The 20,277-nt window shown below is 39.1% G+C and overlaps 1 protein-coding gene across 1 annotated transcript in view; it reads left to right on the plus strand.

Moving 5' to 3' along the window:
* The window catches only part of ANTXR2 (anthrax toxin receptor 2), a 149,488-nt gene extending 129,476 nt beyond the window's left edge, over positions 1-20,012 (plus strand). The window contains exon 17 of the mRNA XM_003129371.6: positions 18,105-20,012. Coding sequence (XP_003129419.3) covers positions 18,105-18,143 — 39 coding nt within the window. The 3' untranslated portion in view covers positions 18,144-20,012. The remainder of the gene's footprint in view (positions 1-18,104) is intronic.

Consider the following 20,277-nt stretch of genomic DNA (forward strand, 5'->3'; position numbering starts at 1 on the left):
GCGACAGGTGGTAAATAATTTGTAGGATCATTTTGTTAGGTGAAACCTCTCTTTTTCCCATAGAAGTGAAAAGCAACAAGAGAAAAATGCTTTAAACATTCCTGTCTAGAAGACGGCTGAATGTTGTTTTTCTTTGCCCAACACTGACTTGTTCGTGGACACCGCCTCTGCAATAATGCAGCTCAGCGGAGAGATGGAAGGAAGTAGTTACACTGGTAGTACTGCTTGCTGCGAATTAATTTATTCACTGGCTGATCTCTAAAGGTGTTGTTTTTAATGTCGTTCAGTGAGAAGTGACCCCAAGCCACATGAAGAGGATTCTCTTGATATACTCCTACTAAAATTTGGGAATGAATGTTGTAGAGCCTGAACAATAAGCTATAACTGTGGACATTTTAGGTTCAGAAAGTTAGTATAATTATGGCAAAGAGATTGTATTTTTGTTAGTTCTGAGTCTCAATAACCTGCCTGGTTTGAGATTACTATAAAGAAATATTTGTGCCTGGATTTCGATTTGCTTTTTTCTGATTTCCATATGCTCTGTTTTAAACATATGTTAAGTTGTGTATTTAAAGCTAGAAGTACCAAAAAACCCACATAAAAATATGTTTTCTTCATTATCAGAGGCTTCAATGCCATCATCATTTGGGAAAAAAAAAAAAGAGGAACAGTGAATATAATTTAAGTCTGTAAAACGACTTTTAATAGCACCAAATAGAGGGAACATCTGGCTTGCTTTCTGCAAGGTGCATCGATGTTGTCGGAAGAGACTGAATAAAACTGCTGGTGCAGTGGTCCACGTTTGGGGTTTGCCAATACAGTAATATTTTATTCATTCAGTCTTCTCTGAGTGCCAAAGACAGATGTTGACTTTGATGGAAAAAAATGCAATGATCTGTATTTCAAATGACCAGTCTTTCATATTTGAATCTAAAAACGTGCTGCTGCAGTTGGATTTTTCTCAGGGATGCCATGTAGACAACACATTGCATTGTCAGCCCACATAGCCTCGCTGTCTCTGATGATAGGGTGCTGGGTCGGAGGAGGACGGCTCAGCACAGCCCTCACTGGGTGCTGAGTGATGCCTGACTGCCTGCACCTCCCTTTTGTCTCAGTCCAAAGACATTTTCAAGGGGCCAGGTGGTGCAATTGAATTTTCAGTGTCATATTTTAAAAGTGTGTCAGGGAATGAACGTAAAGAAAGCGAGCTTGAGGAACATGAGGGTTTTTGGCAGTTGCAAAAGGCAGCTTCTTACCTTTTCTTTTGATGTTTCTGACTCTGAAGATTGTTCTGTGTGCAGTCCTGCCATAGAATGAATACTTTCTAATAATCTCTTACAAAGAAAGAACAACTCCAATAATCATTGTAGATTGAAGACTTATCTCACTAACTTTTCAAATAAGTAGTAACTGAAATTGATTTAGCAAGTTATGTTTTATTCCTCTCAAGACTTTTCATTCTTTTTAAGCCTAAATCTTTGTTGATAGAGTCCAGTATGAACTGAATGTTAAGCTTTCACATTCGTCAGCAAATGCCGTCAATTTTAAGAGAGGTTTTAAAAGTGTGTATTTTGGGAAACTGCATGAATTGTGCATATTGTTTTCAAATTTAATGGTGTGAGTAATCCCTCCGGATGTGTAACTTGGTCTCTGGAATTTTATTGACACCCGGAGGGATAGCAAAAGTGCTCTGCCTCTTGTGTGAACAGACATCGTGTTTCTCAAATATTGATTTCTTTGACAGGAAATTCAGCCATAAAAGGAAAATAAACACCCACAAAATCAATTAATTAATTGGGCACTGATTTAATGTTTCACTACTTCATAAAATGTTTTCATGTGGTTAGGTTACTCGTAATGACCACGTCCTGCTTGTCAAACATGTGTCCTATGTGGATCTAAGAAGCGTAATGGACTTGGAATACAGAGTCTTATCCTCTCTGTCTGCTGGTGGTTTCGGGCATGAAGCAGACCTCACTTCCCACCATCTGCTCTCCATTAAAACTGGCCTTAAGTTCCGTTCCTCCCTGATGCCTCCCTGTTGTCCAGCTTAGAGCAGTCCTCTCCTCCAGTTCAGCCGTTTCCCTGTTATGTCTCACCGTTGGGCTGAAATACAGAAAAAGAGACCTCAGAGCTGCGTGGTACCCACGTCCCAGAATCAACCAGGAAGACTTTTGCTGTGGAACGACTGCCACTATTGCTTGATCACCAGTCGTTTAGCAAAAACTGAAGTGTAGTTTCATAGTTTTGTGTTTGTATGTTGAGGCATGTGAACCACTCTTATTTTATAGCTTGCCAGTCATTGTGTAGGTTGAGTCATCTCAATATTCATTTGAATATATTAATGTCAATTACGTGTTTTCCAAGAGATGTTCGCTGCATGGATCAAATTTGGTATTTCGAACCCAGTAGTTAGCATTCATTCAGCCAATGCTTTTAAACACTTAAGCTGCAGGGTAAACACCATCTTAGGCATTTGCAAAACAGTAGTGAAAAAACAATCATGGAACTTAGAGTCTAGGAAGAAGATGGAGCGTTTAAGTCAATACTTAAGATATTTTTGTTAAAAAGTAGAGGAGTTAATATTGCTGAACAAACTTTGCTATCCTCTGGAATCTAATTGTATTTTTTTGGTAGTAGGATAAGATATTAGGCTAATTATATTATTTTTGGTTTAGAAAATCATTTTGGTTTAGAATGTATCTGAATTTGCTTTTCTAAGCTAACTGAAAGTTGACTTTTTATATCCATATCTATCTCTATATATTCTTTATTTGTTTATCTATCTGTCTACCCACCCACCGGTCTATCCATCCGTCCATTAATCATCTATTTGCACCAACACTAGACCAGTACTTGAGTTGCAGACAGACCTAAACTCTAGTTTCCAGCTCTGGGATTTATGTTGAATAATTATATATAGACAATCAAATGGAAATTAAATAATCAAAGCCCAATCACTTTTAGTTATTTGACTCTTAAATGTACAAATCTTCAGCATTTTTGAGTTCTGTGGATGAAGAAGTGACTGTCCTTGTATAGAAGTAACTTATTACATATGACTATGTAATTAGTATACTAAACAAACAATCATGTTTGTTTACTTATTTGAATGTATCCCTTTGCTCATTTATGTATAAATGTTTAAACCTTGAAAGTTTATTCTTTCCATTTGAGGGGGATTAATTATAATCTCTAGAGATGGTTTAATATTAACTCAATTATTTTAAGAGTCCTTCTTGTTAGCTAATACATTGTTTCACCTAGGAATGTATCCTGTATTGATCAAAGGACAAAATTCATGTTTAGTCTCTTTTCATAGCATGAATAAGGGATTCCCACTAAGTGCCATTGTATCCTCATTGATAAGTTAAATGCTATCTGGGTCACAGGGGCATATATCTTTGTGATAATATAAATCCCTGTGGCTATATATGAAAGGCGAGTTCAGAGTTGCATCTGCACATAAAAGCAGGGGGAGTCTTCACACTGTTACCGACCTAATTTTAGTATAAACAATTTAAGATGCTGCTTGAAGTTTTGTTCTCCCTAGTATAAATTTAGCAATAAATGTAATCATTTGGCTGCTGCGCTAGCAGTTTAGATGGTAGAAGTGAAATGTGAAGAATTTTAATCTACATTACTTTTGTGTTTTAGAAAAGCATATATCATTTCATATCATACATCTAAATACTAGTCTGTAATAAATATTCAGAATTAAATCCAATCCTGACTTCGGGGATTTGGATATCATTATTAAATATAAAATGACTTCGTGATCGGTTAAAATGGTTTTTCCTAATTGTAATAAAATACACCTAACGCATGAATTTGTTATCTGGAAGTTGAATACATGCATACGTCTTCTATTAGGACTGAACGCCTAGAATGAATTCACTACGTATTTGCTGTGCTGCAGGAAAACAGCATCTCAATAACTAATTTTCCAGCTAAAGCTTTAGGGAGATTTTTAGTAAAATTTTAAATTTCTAATCTATAATGTATAGTTTCCCTAAAGTGAAGCTTTAAAAAACTGTATATTTCTTTAAGGTATCTTTAGCTGGTTATTTTCCATAAAGTATTATTATTATTATTTGTCTTTCTGCCTTTTCTAGGGCCACTCCCACGGCACATGGAGGTTCCCAGGCTAGGGGTCGAATCGGAACCGTAGCCACTGGCCTACACCACAGCCACAGCAACGCAAGATCCCAGCCGCGTCTATGACCTACACCACAGCTCATGGCAATGCCTGGATCCACAAGCCACTGAGCAAGGCCAGGGATCGAACCCGCAACCTCATGGTTTCTAGTCAGATTCGTTAACCACTGCGCCATGACGGGAACTCCTAAAGTATTAATTTTAAGTGAAGTTTTTAACATTTGTTTTCCTTTGAAAGATCTTGTTAAATGATTGCCCTTAGTCTTAAATTAGCTGGGAATTTAGCTAACAAATAACCAAAGATATGTGAATAGTTTTAAGTAGAGATAGCAAGTGAAAATCTATATGAATCACATGCAGGCTGAATTCATCAACACATTTTTAGTTATTAATTTTTTAACTGGGGCAACAGACTGTTTTAGAGTCCTAAAAGTGAGGATTTAATTCTTAGAGACTAAACTTAGCTAGAGATAAATCATTGTATTTCTAAGATTGCGTACATAGGCAAAGTCCCCCAGTAAATGTTTTTCAGTGATAATAATGTATAGGCATTCATGCTTTCTCTTTAGATATGTCAGAAAGCAGTTTCAGATTGATAGGACAAATGAATGATTTCAATGTCTAATTTTTTAGGAAAAAGATATGCATTGCATGTAAAAGTTTTGCTCTGTGATGTTAACAACCGAAGTTAAAATTTTAAGTCTAGAGATACTCAGGTAGGTACAAGTTAAGATTTTCATGCATTGTTCATCCAGACTGAGTGCATAAATTTATTCTGTTCACCCCCGGATTGAAGAATAGTGATGTGATACACTTTTCATTTGGATTTGTCTAACACTTACCTAAATACGTAACTCAGATATGGATTGAGTTTTCAATTAGCCATCATGATCAGATAAACTATGCTGTAAAAGCCCAATTCATCATGTTGATAACTATCTATTTTTCACACAGCCCATATTCATCTTTGATAAATGTCTTTCGTTTTGACATGGTATGTCCCAGGCTCACCTTTTACATTTTCTGGAATAAATCACTTAACTCCAAGGAGCCTTCTATACTCTTGGTAGAATGGTATTTAAAGAACATATTTGGATAGTAGGGGTGCTAATTGTTATTGGGTTTTCATTGGTTCTAAGTGTTTTCAGCATGCAAAACTAGCAAATTCAATAGTTTTGAACAAAAATCATGCGTTCATGATATATTTTCCAACTCTAATTTAGCATTAAGGTATCTTATTGAATATTTTTGAATTTATACTTGTACCTCTTTTCCCTTACATGAAAAATCTTGGCCTTACCAATATTAAAATACTTATTTGCTCTATCCTATAATATATTTAGCTACAAATTAATGATAATATAGTATTAGTAAAACTAAAACTAATGAATGAAATAAAACATTTTTTGCCAGTCTGTTTATCCTGAGATGATATTCTGTTGTTGGTATGCAAACAAAATACTGTCACTTGAAATAGTCCTTTTGTAAATGTGGTTATATATCTGGTTCATTTGTTTCAGTTTATGTGTGTACTGTATTTTATTTCTAATCGTCTTACCCATTCTTCGTTCTTCTGTTTCTACTTTTCTGTCCTCTTTTGGATTAATACAGTATTGTTTCAATAATCTGTTCCATCCTCTGTATTATCTTTTTAAGCTCTTATCTCTGTACTGGTTTTCAGTGGTTGCTCTAGAGATAATGATATGCTTCTTAAACTTTACACATTCTATAAGCAAATAATAGTATACTAGTTTAAAATAATATATAAACATTACCATGGCTATCTTCCACTCCCCCGTCTATTTCTATGAGCTCTTATTATCGTATGTTGTACTTCTACATAAGTTATGAATTGAGTAATGATTCAAAAAATATATGATTTTTTTTTTTGTCTTTATGGGGCCATACCCATGGCATGTGGAGTTTTCTAAGCTAGAGGTTGAATTGAACCTGTAGCTGCCAGTCTACGCCACAGCCATAACAACAGCAACACAGGATCTGAGCCGTGTCTCTGACCTACACCATAGCTTGTGGCAGTGCCGGATCCTTAACCCACTGAGTGAGGGCAGGGATTGAACCCGAGTCTTCAAGGATACTAGTTGGGTTTGTTAACCACTGAGCCATGATGGGAACTCCTGATAATTATTTTTGCTTTAAGTAGTTAATAGCGTCATAAAGAAATTTTAATTCTTTTATATATTTATATTTCATGTTTATGCTTATATTTATTCCTGCTTCTATTTCTTCCTGCACATCTAGGCTTCCATCTAGTGTCTTTTCCTTTATTTACAAGAACTTTATTTACTACCCGTGGTTGTTGAAATCTGTTGCTGATAAATTATGTCAAGTTTTGCTGGTCTTAAAATGTCTACTTTGCTTATATCCTTGAATGGTTTTTCTCTGGATGTGGAAGTTTAGGTTGACTTTTTTCCTCCTCATTTAGCATTTCAGATAGTTCCATTGTCTTGTGCTTTCCATTGTTTCCGATAAAAAGTTAGCTGTCATTCTTATAGTTGTGTTCTCTGTATAGAATGTCTTTGGCTCGGGGATGATGAGGGACAGAGGGATATACTCTTATGATACTCTTTGGTTTTCCTAGGTTTTTTTAGTTCCCTGATAAGGTTTTCTGTGTATTTCTGTGATTGAAAGTCACTATGTTTTTTTGTTCTGTAGGTTTATGCCTTTCATCAATTCTAGGGAATTCTTAGCCTTTTTTTTTTTTTCAAATTTTTCTTCCCCATTCTTTGTTATATCTTCTGAGACACTAATTCCTCATGTGACAGACCGTAAGATATTGTTCCACTGATCTCTGATTCCCTTTAGTTATTTTCTCCTCTTTTTTTTAGTTTGAACAATTTCTAGTCTCCTATCTTCAGATTCAGTGGGTTTTTCTTCAGCCACATCTAGCCTATTTTTACATGAATCAAAAACATTCTTTAGCTCTGATATTGCTTTTTTTATCTCCAGTTTTTCCATTTTTTTTTCTCACTGAGAGTTTCCATATTCCTCCTGAAATTCCCCATATTTTTATACATGCAGGGTGTATTTTTGTGCACCCTTCTCATTAGAACTTTTAATACGTTTATCATAAGTCCTTAACTCTTAACTGTAGGTTTGCCTATATTAACTGTACTTTCCCATTGACTAAAGTCATTCTTGTCCTGCTTTTTTGTGTGTACCATAATATGTGATTTTATGCTGGACCCTGACATAAAAAAAATAGACTAACCTAAATTATATCTACCTCTAGAAATATACATATACTTCCTTTGTCATGTTGCTAATCTGTAGTTGGGCTGGGTCTCAGTTTGTTATCCTTGGCTATTTTTAGTTTACTACTGCCTTCCAAAAATTTGAGGACAGGATCAGGGATTTCCTTTTAGCAGAATTCATTCTCTCTCTCTCTCTCTCTCTCTCTCCCTCTCCCTCTCCCTCTCCCTCTCCCTCTCCCTCTCCCTCTCCCTCTCTCTCTCTCTCTCCCTCCCTCTCTCTCCCTCTCTCTCCCTCTCTCTCCCTCCCTCTCCCTCTCTCTCTCCCTCTCTCCCTCTCTCCCTCTCTCCCTCTCCCCCTCTCCCCCTCTCCCCCCCCCCACTCCTCCTCATCCTCTGCCTCTCCCTGTCTCTCTCCATTATAGCTCTTTCCTTTATAGAGGGGAGTTCTCTTTGCCTTCCTTCTGCCAGGACCACACTTCCCCTATCCCCACCAACCACTACTTTCTGTACCTTAAGAGACTTGTTTCCATATTAATTCTCCTCCAATAGCCTTTGACTGGCCCTATTCCTTGCACTCTCAGAAGGCTCCATGAGTCTTAGGGGGATCTTTCTCCATTCTGCTCCCAGTTCTGCTCTGCCATGTGGTTTAAGTCCCTCAGGTTTATTTTCTCATTCCCCTTGCCATTCCCCAAACCTTCAAACCTTCAATGGGCTGCTTCCTTTCCCCTAGGAAAGATTGAATATGTCTTTGAAAAGAGGAATTATTTCACTGCCCTCTCAATTTTCTCCCTAGCCTTCAGTTCACTACTACTTTGCTCTCAAGGAAAATGTCATGTACTCTTTCTCTCTCTGGAGATCTCTCAGCTTTCCTGCTGTGTCCTCAGCTTTTGGCAGTTCAGCCTTGCACTTAATGAAGGCTACTTTAGTTTTCATATCTTACTATTATTAGGTATGGGCTAGATGTTTCATTAACTGCCAACTGTATGCCTGAATATCAAGGAAAATAAAGATACATAGATATTTGCAAAACAAATGCCAACAGAATGCGTAGAATCACTAAAATTTTGCAAGTACCATAACAGAATTAAGAAGAAAAAACTTTCGAAGGTGAATTTATCAAGCAAACTTAGTACTTCCCTTCATGAGATCAACTGAATATCCATGTGGTGTGTTGTTTCTACTGTAAAATGAGACATTTGTAGGTTGAGCCTCCATTAGAAATAGTATATGGAACTTATATTTCAGCCTGAAATCTATCAGTTTTTTAAAGCAGAGGATAACACAGATTCTTTTATATATATATGTTATGTACATGTGGGTATATAGATATATTTTTCTGTTTCTCTCTCCATACGTGTGTGTGTGTGTATGTGTGTGTGTGTGTGTGTGTGTGTATAGCTGAGTTGAATGTAGTCCTATTCTTCCTATTAGTAAAAATGTAAGGACTATTCACTTGCCCAGTTACTAAACAGAAAATGAAGTAAGCTTTTCAGGAAGTTCTGACATTCAAATAGAGAGGGGGTTGGTGGAGAGAGATATGCCCTGCTTCACTCTGTACCTCTGGTTGCTACAGGAAATCTTCACTCTGAGAAACTATTGTGTTCTCAAGTCAACCTTCTTTCCTGATATTTGTGATTTCCTGGATGTCTTGAATTGTCTTGTATTTATTTCTTTGTGTATCTGTGCTTTGTATGCAATTTTAAGTTTGAATCACTGTTTACTGCTGCACAAAGCATGAAGGTTTAGTAAATTCTCTTTAGAAGTGGAGATATAAATAAATCATCTATCTGTGTTTGAAAAGTCTAAACTAAAGTGCAGTTGTATGCTTCCGCTTGTCAGTGGATATTTATGCGGTGAGCATGAAACTATAACAGTTATAGCACTGAAATATATCCTGTGCAGATAGCTAGTAAAGGAAGTTGCAGGTGTTAATGCCAGCAGAATTTTAATGCTCACGAGATGGGGAATGTAACACTTGCTCTGGTTAATGCTGCTCTTACTGGTCACAGTGAAAAGGAATAGCAAAATCAATTTTCAGATATTGCAACAAAGTTGGGGTCTATATACTTAAACAATAGCAAATGCATTGTTTCCTACTCTTGTCTAGTTTTATCTTTTGGTTTAGTTAACTGAAGAACAGTGATAGGACTGGACTTTTTTATTGGGGGCATCAACTTTCCACTCCTCCTTATGAAATCCAAGATAAAGGGCTGACAACGATGAAATGTCAATGAACTTCTTACTCAGTAGATACTTGGTGTTGCCCAAAAATCACTTAAGTGAAGTTGATCCTAATTGTGACTTTAGCCTTTGTTATGACCAGCGTTCTGTTTGTGGTTTGTCTTTGGTACATTCTGTTCCTTCTTATACTGAGGGAATGTGAGTAATGAAGCAAAGCCTCCGCAAGATCTCTGCTTAAGAGATGAACTGGGGTATAAATACATTTCTAGTTTATAAAGAATCACGCTCTACTTATTTTTCCTAGGAGTCAAGGAAAATGAAGTTAAGCTTTCAGTCTTTAGACCTAGGGGATTTATTCTTGCAGAAGGACTTTTGGGGTTTTTGGAAGGGTGTGATTTCAACACGCTTGTGTCTGTAAGCTTCAAGTTCATATTATCTGTGTTGACTCAGTTAAGATGAAGTTCAAATGAGTCATCATTGGACGTCACCTATTTGACTGGTACTTCATTAAGTCCTATCAGAATAAGAAAGGGCAACAAAGAAGGGAATTAGACATGATATGGTCTTTTGTACAGGTAGAGGTTGAGGTAATATATTTGTTGGAGGGCTTTGAAGATTAAGATGAATGCCAAGCCTTTATGATTAAGAAAGTTGAGAATTAAGAAAGAAATATAGATCAGTTTACATTTACTTGTACCTGATCTACTTGTAAAGAAATACTGAGAAAAACATAAAACCATAAAACTGAGAAAAACCATAAAACTTAATAATCATGGACCAAAGTTAAGATAGAGCTGCTATACAAGAAAATGTGTATACTATGAGTAGCAGTATTTTTAGAACATGATGTAAATCTGAGCTTTTTGAAAGTCAAGGCACAGAAAGAATGTCTTATATAATTGCTATTATATAATAAATAGGAAACACACAAGCTTATGAAAAGACAAATTTTTCTAGCCAGCTCTGAACTCCAAGAATTGATCTCTTGCTATCAGCGTCCTTAATAGCAGTTTTCCAAAATACAAAATTCTCCATGTATGACCAGAATTCATGTGGGCTCTTGATATGGCCAAAAGTTGAAGGAATAATGCTATAATCTTGTCATAAGTTTATTTAGAAAGGCATTTCAAAAGAGAAGTAAAGAAACTAAATCTGGGAGTTCCTGTCGTGGCTCAGTGGAAGTGAATCCATGAGAACGCAGGTTCAATCCCTGGCCTCCCTAAGTGGGTTAAGGATCCAGCGTTGCCATGAGCTGTAGTGTAGGTCGCAGATGCGACTTGGATCTGGCGTGGCTGTGGCTGTGGCTGTGGCTGGTGGCTACAGCTCGAATTTGATCATTAGCCTGGAAACCTCCAAAAGCTGCAGGTGTGGCCCTAAAAAAGACAAAAAAAAAAAAAAAAAAAAAAAAAAAAGAATGAAAGAAACAAAGAAACAAAATCCAGGTATATTGACAGTTTGCTGGTGATCTGGCTTGGTATGAATAGTTTGAATAATAGTTATCAAAGTACATTTTGAGTGTAAACAAAAAGAAAATATTATACTAAATTGTGTGTTAAAGGGTAAATGAAAGTGCAGCTTCTTGCTTCCAATTAGGATTGAGAGCTTGCAGGTGCCTGCTTGCTCCGTTCTTGTGCACCATTCCAGCCATAGTGGCCCCTGAGGTACCTTATAGAACCCACAGGACTTCGTGGACTACAGCATAAAAAAAAGTGACCTAGAGAAATTGATGGCCAGCTTTCACTTGTAACCTCACTTTCAAAAATGCTTTGCCCACTGACCTGGAAAGAAAGGATTCCAAAATTATTATTGAGAAGTGTCTGAGGTATAGTCTATGTTGTTGATCAAATGGAGATACTATGTATATAGAAAGATATATATGTATATATCTCCTAGATACTGTGCATGTCTTTAGAAAGTTTGATGTTGTATGAAAATTAGATTTCCCTTATTTAAGTATTTAAATATAGTCAACTCCAGTGTGTACAGGGCTTGAGGTGGGCCTTGTGTGCCCATGTACACACAACACACACCACATTTTAAAAACTTAGATTGCTAATTGTGACCTAGACAGACGCTTGAACAGACATCTTATGGAAACAGGATTGTGTACCATAAAAATGAAAATGGACTGGATTATAAAGTTTATTAAGCATAGGCTTCTGCCACCCTCCTGCACCCTTGGGAAGAACTGCATCCACGCGTCTTCACCAGGGTATTAACTGCAAAAGACAGCCTAGACAGGAGTAGATGAGTTGACCTGTGGCAACACTGAATGTTGAAAAACTTTGCCGTAGTTGATAGTTGGTGGTGATTCCTGGGGGTAAGTAGTCAACAGGTTCCTGGACTGACTTTAAAAAACATAAATACAGGATTTCAAATTGGATGATGATGATCATTGTACAACTATTAATGTAATAAACTCATTGAGTAATAAAAATATATAAATATACATGTTTAGAAAGGATCCCTGATTGAATTCTTCAATTACTGCTGATAGAATTTGCTCTTTGAAAACTGATTTTTAAACTATCAAATATATGAATATACAGAAAAGGTGTAAAATAGAATGTAAGAAGCCATAGCCAGTTCAACTACTCATAGCAGGTTGGAATAATCTCTTAGTCTTGTCTTTTGCTCTTTAGACATACATTGCCTGATTATATAGCTGTACAAGTTGAGATTTTTTTTTTTTTTACTTATCATTTCCTTACATCTTAAAATTTTTTAAAATGTTTCTATTTCAATTGCTGCATAACACTTAAATAGATGAATCATAATTTACTGAACTATTCTCTGATTGTTAGACAGAAATAAATATAAATTGACTGATTATATTTTTCATATTATAAAACTCCCATGGTAAATATTTTGAAATCTTTGTCTAGCTACTTTATTGGGCCAAATTCCCAAAATGAAATTACTGAGTCAAGGAATGTAAGCCTTCAAAGACTATTATTACATACGTTTTTTTACTCTGTGGTTTTTGCCAGGCTATACTTTCACTAGCAATGCATGAGAGTTCTTTTCTTGCCACAGAAGCTCACTAATTAGGTAACGTGCTCAGGATAAGGCTGCATAAGACAGTAGACGTTTAAAGGGAGGAGGTTTTATCCTTTTTAAGCCAGAATGTTTAATAGGCAAATAGAATGTCATACCAAGATCATAATACAGTGGTGTCAATTCTTAATATATAAATGACTTTCTAATATTCTAGAACTTATTTTAAGTTGGCAACCATGTCCATAGTAATCTTGTTTATAGTTAATTGCCCTAACTGCTTGTTAAATATACTGAGAAGGTAAACTATAACCTGGTCAGTCATTGTCTGAATTATCACAGTTTTGAAATGAATGTACCTTAAATGTATTTGGCTACCACCTAGAGTCAGTAGTTAAATTCCATTGTTCTACCTAACCTTATTTTTTTTAATGTGTAAGAAATCTTACTCGTAATTTCTTACGTCATGCAAAATGAATAAATTTAACAATTACTTCGTTGCATCTGAAGAATTCTGTAATCCCAAGGCGGAAGAATGGAATGTACTCATAGTTCATTTTTAAACCAATACATTCCTAAGATACTAATTTGGCTCCATTTTATATTAACTATGTGTTGTTATTGTTGAAATTTATGACCTAGTGACTTATAAGGCATGATATCAAGTTCAAATTGTTTGTAGTGATTGCCTAATTGAATAAACAATATGGGTGTTACCTAAAGCATTATGAAAGAATATACTTTGATTTTATCCATAATTTAGATGCATGATTAGAGCATGATTTTAAGTAAAGAAAATTATTTTTAAAAAATATTTTATTAAAAATTAAAAATATACAAGGGGTCCTGTTCTGGCTCAGTGGGTTAAGAGGCCAACATAGCATCCGTGAGGATGCAGGTTCAATCCCCAGCCTCACTCAGTGGGTTAGGGATTGGGCATTGCTGCAGGCTGCAGTGTAGGTCATAGATGCGACTCAGATCTGCATTACTGTGGCTGTGGCATAGGCCTCAGGTGCAGCTGGAATTTGACCCCTAGCCTGGGAGCTTCCCTATGCTGCAGGTGCAGCCATAAAAAGAAAAAAAAATTTCTTTAATTAAAAAAGTGCAGAAAATTAGTATTATTTGTCTTTATTAATAATTATGATTTATAATGTAATACTACATGTTGTATTACTCCCTAAACACATATGCCACCTGTATTCAAATTTCTTTTTTTTTTTTTTAATTCTTTTGTCTTTTTGAGGGCCGCACCTATGGCACATGGAGGTTTCCAGGCTAGGGGTCTAATCAGAGCTATAGCCTCTGGCCACAGCCACAGCCACACCAGATCCGAGCCACGTCTGTGACCTACACCACAGGTCATGACAAGGCCGGATCCTTAACCCGCTGAGCGAGGCCAGGGATTGAACCCACAACCTTGTGGTTCCTAGTCAGATTCATTTCCGCTGAGCCACGACCCTGTATTCAAATTTCTTGAATTACTTTGTAAAATATAACAAGCATAATGTTACACATTTAACTAGCATTTACACATTTAGCCAGCAGAAATCTTGTGTTCATTTGTTTAGCATTGTTATACAATTTTAGTGGTTACTGTATAATTCTGTTACCAGAGACTAGTATTAACCTCTATATAGAGAATAAAGTATTACAATTCTGTTTCTATGTATATTTCTATGTATTTAGGTTACATCGAATAGTTACTTATTAAGCCATTTGATTCACTTTTAAAAACTTTTCATAACTTTTGTGTTCTTTGCCATTAAAGTGAAATATTCTCAGAAAAATACACTAGTTGCTAATATTTTCCATTCTGTGCTAGTCAGTAACGAGCTGTCATGCTCAAGCTGTTTTCTGTCGCTTCGCTTGTTACCTTGGTGACATACCTTCATTGTATGGGCACTATGCGCATGAGGATATGGCAGACCTGAAGCCTTGTCATGTCACATTGCCTGCGAATAGCAGTTGCCGTGCAGTGTTCTGGCATAGACTACTTGCCATGATATCAACAGCAGCCCAAACATTCTTGACCTTAAGCATAACTACCATTATATTGATGGGTTTTGTAAGGAGGTGTTGAATAGTATTTGAAGGGCCACGGACTCCTCATAGCAGCCACTTGCAACCAGGATATGTTGCCTTGACTTCAGAATATTCTGGTAAGTGGATGGTAGCATTTAGCATGAAATTACGTCCTAGGAGTGAGATGCCTGATGGACTACTAAGTGAAAATGTCCTTGGCCAGTAGTTTCTTTCTTTCTTTCTTTTTTTTTTTTTTGATTATTCTTTTTCTGTCTCTTTAGAACTACTCGCTTCTGTTTTCACTATGTAATGTTCTGTCTTTTTCCATCATTGTGGTTTTTTTCCCTTTGTAATCCCTTTTATCCTCTCTCAAGTCATACTTTTTTCTAAATCTTCCCATTTTTAAGGTATGGCTTCTCCCCCAGTGAAGGTCTAGTTATTATGTATTCATTTTTTATACCCAATCTATCCATCCACTTGTTTCTAAGTGAGTATTCGACTTAGAAACTCTATGTCAGACACTGCAGTGACATTGTAGAGGGGAAATGGATAATAAATGTTTTTGTGTGTGTGTGTGTGTCTTTTTGTGTTTTCTAGGGCCACACCCACAGCAGATGGAGGTTCCCAGGCTAGGGGTCCAGTTGGAGCTATAGCCGCCGGCCTACACCACAGCCACAGCAATGCCAGATCCGAGCCACGTCTGTGACCTACACCACAGCTCACCGCAATGCTGGATCCTTAACCCGCTGAGAGAGGTCAGGAATCGAACCCGCAACCTCATTGTTCCTAGTCAGATTCCTTAACCACAGCCGTGACGAGAACTCCAATAACTGTTTTTTAATGGGGAGTTTACTGTGTGCCAGGGACTGTTCTAAGTGCTTTCTAGATGTATATTAACAGAATCTTTATAACAGTCTTAAGAATAAGCCCAATTTTAATACCGATTTTATTTTTTTAATTTCTTTTTACAGCCACACCTGCGGCATATGTAAGTTCCCTGGCTGGGGGGTCGAATTGGAGCTGCAGTTGCTGGCCTACGCCACAGCCACATCTCAGCCGCATCTGGGACCTGTGCCACAGCTTGCAGCAGCGCTGGAGCCTAAACCCGCTGAGCGAGGTGAGGGATCCGACCCGCATCTTCACAGAGATGATGTTGGGTCTTTTACCCACTGAGCCCAACAGGCACTCACATACTCAGTTTACTGATGAAAAATCGCAAGTCGCTCATGCTCACACAATGAAGCAGCAGCAGGGCTGGGACGCCTGCTTAGGCTTTGGAGCTCTCAGATTTAACCACTCTCATCGTTCCTTCGGATGCTGCAGCAGACAGTTGTCCTGTTTGGTGTAGTGTAGCTCGGCTGCGGTAGAGATGCTGTTGTGGGGACGAGCCCTCTGACTGAGAGAGCTGGGAAATGCTCAACAGAGGAGGTGGCTTTTGAACAGAACCTTTTCTCTAAGTTTCCAACTTCTAAATTTCTGTAGAACAGAACGTTATCCCATATCTCAGTGAAGATGCCATTAATTCATCTCTTTGCCATCGTAACGTCACTCCTCATGCACGTGTCCGATCCTGGAAAATTGTCAGAAGATGATATGTTTAATATTCATCACTGCTTAATATGCATCGTTAACATCCATTTCTCATCATGCGTAGAGTTATATGATCACACTGCTGTGGCTCAGAAGGACTGATCTACTGCTCTGCTCAAATATTTATTAATTATGTCATTTTCCTACTGCCCCCGGAAAAAAACTTTTTGTAAAAGGACACATCGTTTTAAAATGTTTCCTTGGCACTTGATGCCATTCTTACCTCATTTGGAGAAGAGCATCTTTTCACTTAGTATTTATTCTAAAAACCTTGTTTGAAGGTTCTAGATAGCAAAGACACAGTCTGAGTGTGACCTGTGCCCACTGCATTACCAAGGAATTTTGACCTCATTCTAAGGTAATTGTCTCCATGCTCTTCTCCCCTTCCATTTGCATGGCTATTATTTATAAAAATTAGGCACAATGTAAGTAATAAAATTGACAGTTGTAATAATAATGTTGCTGCCAGAATTATTTAGAAGACAGATAATTTGGTGAATATTTGCTTTTTAGGCAAAAACAAATGCAAACTAGTTTGCTTTTTTACTTTTCTGTCTCTTCTCTAATGTCAGAAATTTATAGATTTGTTAATCAGTTATTTTTGAGAGGAAAATGGACCAAAATCTTTTTTTTTTTTTTTTTTTTTTTGGTCTTTTTGCTATTTCTTGGGCTGCTCCCGCGGCATATGGAGGTTCCGAGGCTAGGGGTCGAATCAGAGCTGTAGCCACCGGCCTACGCCAGAGCCACAGCAACGCGGGATCCGAGCCGCGTCTGCGACCTACACCACAGCTCACGGCAACGCCGGATCGTTAACCCACTGAGCAAGGGCAGGGACCGAACCCGCAACCTCATGGTTCCTGGTCAGATTCGTTAAGCACTGCGCCACGACGGGAACTCCCAAAATCTTGTTTTTATGTTTCAGGCTCTTTCCCCAGTTGTTCCTTTTGAAGGTGCGTGTACATTGGATGTACGGGGTGTTAAAGGCAATCTTATTGTTCGTGTCTGGAGGGAAATAAAGAGAAGTTTTAAAGTATCAAGTTAGAGGACAGGTACTCTAAGAAAGAGGCAGGTCTCGGCAGAGCGATGATCTGGACCCTAAATTAGAAAGCAGTATGCTAGCTTTTGGCCTATTAAGGAACCTGGACATGATTTATACAGTACAAGATGTCACCAGTGTCCTACCAAAGGGAGAGAAGAACGGGATCTTTTGTGACTCGTTGGAAATTTTATTTTCAAATAATTCTTGGATTAGCTATAATTACGTGTGACACAGTGTGTTTCCACAAGCTTCGTCCAACTGCGCAGAGGTTGGCATGGCGAACTCTCCTTGGAAGCGTGGAATGCGAATAAAGTCGCCGTTCGCAGGACCACCTAGTGGTGGCGAGTGGTTGTGGCAGCAGACAGGTTTGCGAATGAGCCTCTTGGCGAAGCGTGTTGTGGCACGGAGTCCCAAAGAGCTGAGGTGGCATTTCTTCCCTTTCTCCCTTCTTCTCCTCCTCGGTCTCTTGCTACTTAAATACACTCCTCCTGCACCCATTTGACAAGCACCCAATTTATCTTGGTTTCAAAAGTGCCAGATTGCATGAAGGAATGCTTTCGTTTTCATTCATTCTAGGAACATACAGGTCCTGGCTTTGCTGTTTTTATTTTTAGGATAGTAGTGCTGCTCTTTACGTGGCGACAACACGGCTCTGTTTTCCCAAGTGTTTTCTTCACTCTCCTTGTCCCGTTGCCATTGTGTAGATGAACCTGCTGTGGAAAAGACCTGAAGCAACCACCATGCCTTGACCCAAGGAAGGACACTTAGGCCCTCATGTCTCATCGTGACATTGACCTGACCTTGGTTAATAATTTATTATGTAATAGTGGGAAGACTATGTGTTCTGATGCTTTTCTCTTCAATAATTACTGCAGTATTTCAATAAGGATTTGTGTCTTTCCTAGGGCCGCTGCATAAACTTCTCCCGGGTTCCTTCCCAATAAAGCGAATCTGGAAGACCAAGAGGTATGAAGAAGGTCCATCTACAAGGCCGGTTTCCATCCAGATGAAAACCAGCGCATTTAGAAGTTGTTGGAAGAGCAGCTCTGTTCCTCTCAGTCAGGAAATGTTTCCTCTGCCTTCTTCTGCTTTGCTTTACACCAGACCTTTTCAAACACTTGTTCTGCCATCTACATGGGCGTTGATGAAACCCAGGGGCACCGCCTGATTCAGGACACTGGCCACAAAGAGGAGCACGGTTAACTCCATGCCGTGGTTTATGCAAGAGAGTCTGTCTGAATGTGTAGAAGAGGAGAAAGCAAAACCAGAAGCGTGTGGATGAGCTCAAAATAGGGACCGCGAAACGACGGCGACGGCGGGCCTGCCGTGGAGAACGGGGTGTTCCACGTGAAAACGCGGCACTGGGTTTTACACGGCAAGCCGGTTCGCCCCGGCGGCGTGTGATCTTTGCCACCAGGCCGAGCAGATAGAGGAGGCTGTTGCCTCGCAGCTCTGTCGGCGCGAAATCCGTCCGCGTCCCTCTCACCGTGTGCCTCACGGGGAGCTTGTGACTGGGAAACCGTGTCCCCCTAACACGGAGGAGGCGCACGCCTGGCGGAATTGGGCAGGATGCCGGGAGCGAGCGAGATTTTGCCCTTGAGTGTTTGAAGCCACCTCTCCTTCATCACGCCCCTGGGAAAAGGAGGAACTTGATAGCGCATTATTCCACGGAAGCAGCCTCCAGCCAGAGACCTTGGGTGGAATTAAGGGACTCGTGACTTGGGGACCTGTCCCTGTGAGGGGCGCACTTGCCCCTCTTTCTCTGTTTGGGGCTCAGGAGTGCGCAAAGCAGTAAGAGCTCTAAGCGAAGCCAGGAGTTTATTTTGCTTTTGATGCAAAGGAAGCAGGAACCACAAAGCTTCCGCTCAGGGTCTTTCTTCCCCCAAGTCTCCAAAGGCTCTTCAGCGTCACAAGCCAGCAACTCTCTTTGCATGAAAATTTCAAAGTTTAATTAATATAATTAAAGGCAACAGCAAGCAGCAGCCTGTGAAGATTTTGCTCATCTTTTTTATGCCTTTTGACATTGAATGACCTATTACTGTATGAGCATTGCTCGGAGTTTGAGGGGCACCCCACCTTGGTTGTGAGTCCTAGAGGGAGAACAAAGCACTCCCCCCATCAATTTGGAAATTAAATTTTCAGGCGGGTCGATCACCGCAAAATAGCGAAAATGTACGTATGATCATTTTTTTGAAGAAGAGCCACCCTCGTGTCACGTCGACGGTGCCAAATTGTGTTAGCGGGAGCGGAAGCACTGTGGGGGAGGACGGAGGCAGCAGCCGAAGGAAAAAGCTCAGAGGATCCAGTCACTTTCGATACTGTCCTTCAGAGGCGAAATGGATATTCGACTGGAGACCTGACACAGCGCGCCTGCTTTGATGGGAACTGGTATAGACAATGACCAGTGGCTGGGTCAGTGGGATGTCTCTCTGTGCGCACAGAGGCTTATCAAATGACACTAAAAATAAGTTCAACAACCATCACACTGGAAGGGAGAAGGCGGACATTGCATGTTTGGCGGGCATGTGAGTGCACGAGACGGAAACAGCGGTGGGGAGCAGCCGGTGTAATTGCCCCCATTGTGCTCGCAATGGAAATTTCAAAGGACGCAGTGATTCGGATGGTTGGTGTCCGGATTTGTGGCACTGCTCCAAGAAGCCTTACTCACGCACCGATTTTTCTATATAGCTCTCTATAGATATAGCCATGTGTATCCTCTCGCTTGAATCCTTGGCTCAAGTTTATTTATATCACTGGCTGGCTGGATCCACAGTCATGTGTTTACCTATTCATAAATAAAATTTTACCTGTGCCTTGGCTCTCATTTTCTTTAAGCCCACATCAACTCAAGCCTGGTTTGGTTGAATATTTAGTTGTCTTGGTTAGTTTCAGGGACAGAAGTGTATCCAGTGGCAACTTGTCCCTGATGTTCTCAAGTGATACTGTAATCAGCCGCATGTGCAAGTGCGCCTGGGAAACCAAATATCTACCCACCGAGCTCTTGTGGACCGTTGCTCTGTGGCGCCTCTGGGGCCGGGCCTCCTGCTGCGTTCCTAAGCGGGTGCTTCATTTCTGATC

The sequence above is a fragment of the Sus scrofa genome, chromosome 8, assembly GCF_000003025.6.
Source record: "Sus scrofa isolate TJ Tabasco breed Duroc chromosome 8, Sscrofa11.1, whole genome shotgun sequence".
In the NCBI taxonomy this organism is placed as follows: Eukaryota; Metazoa; Chordata; class Mammalia; order Artiodactyla; family Suidae; genus Sus; species Sus scrofa.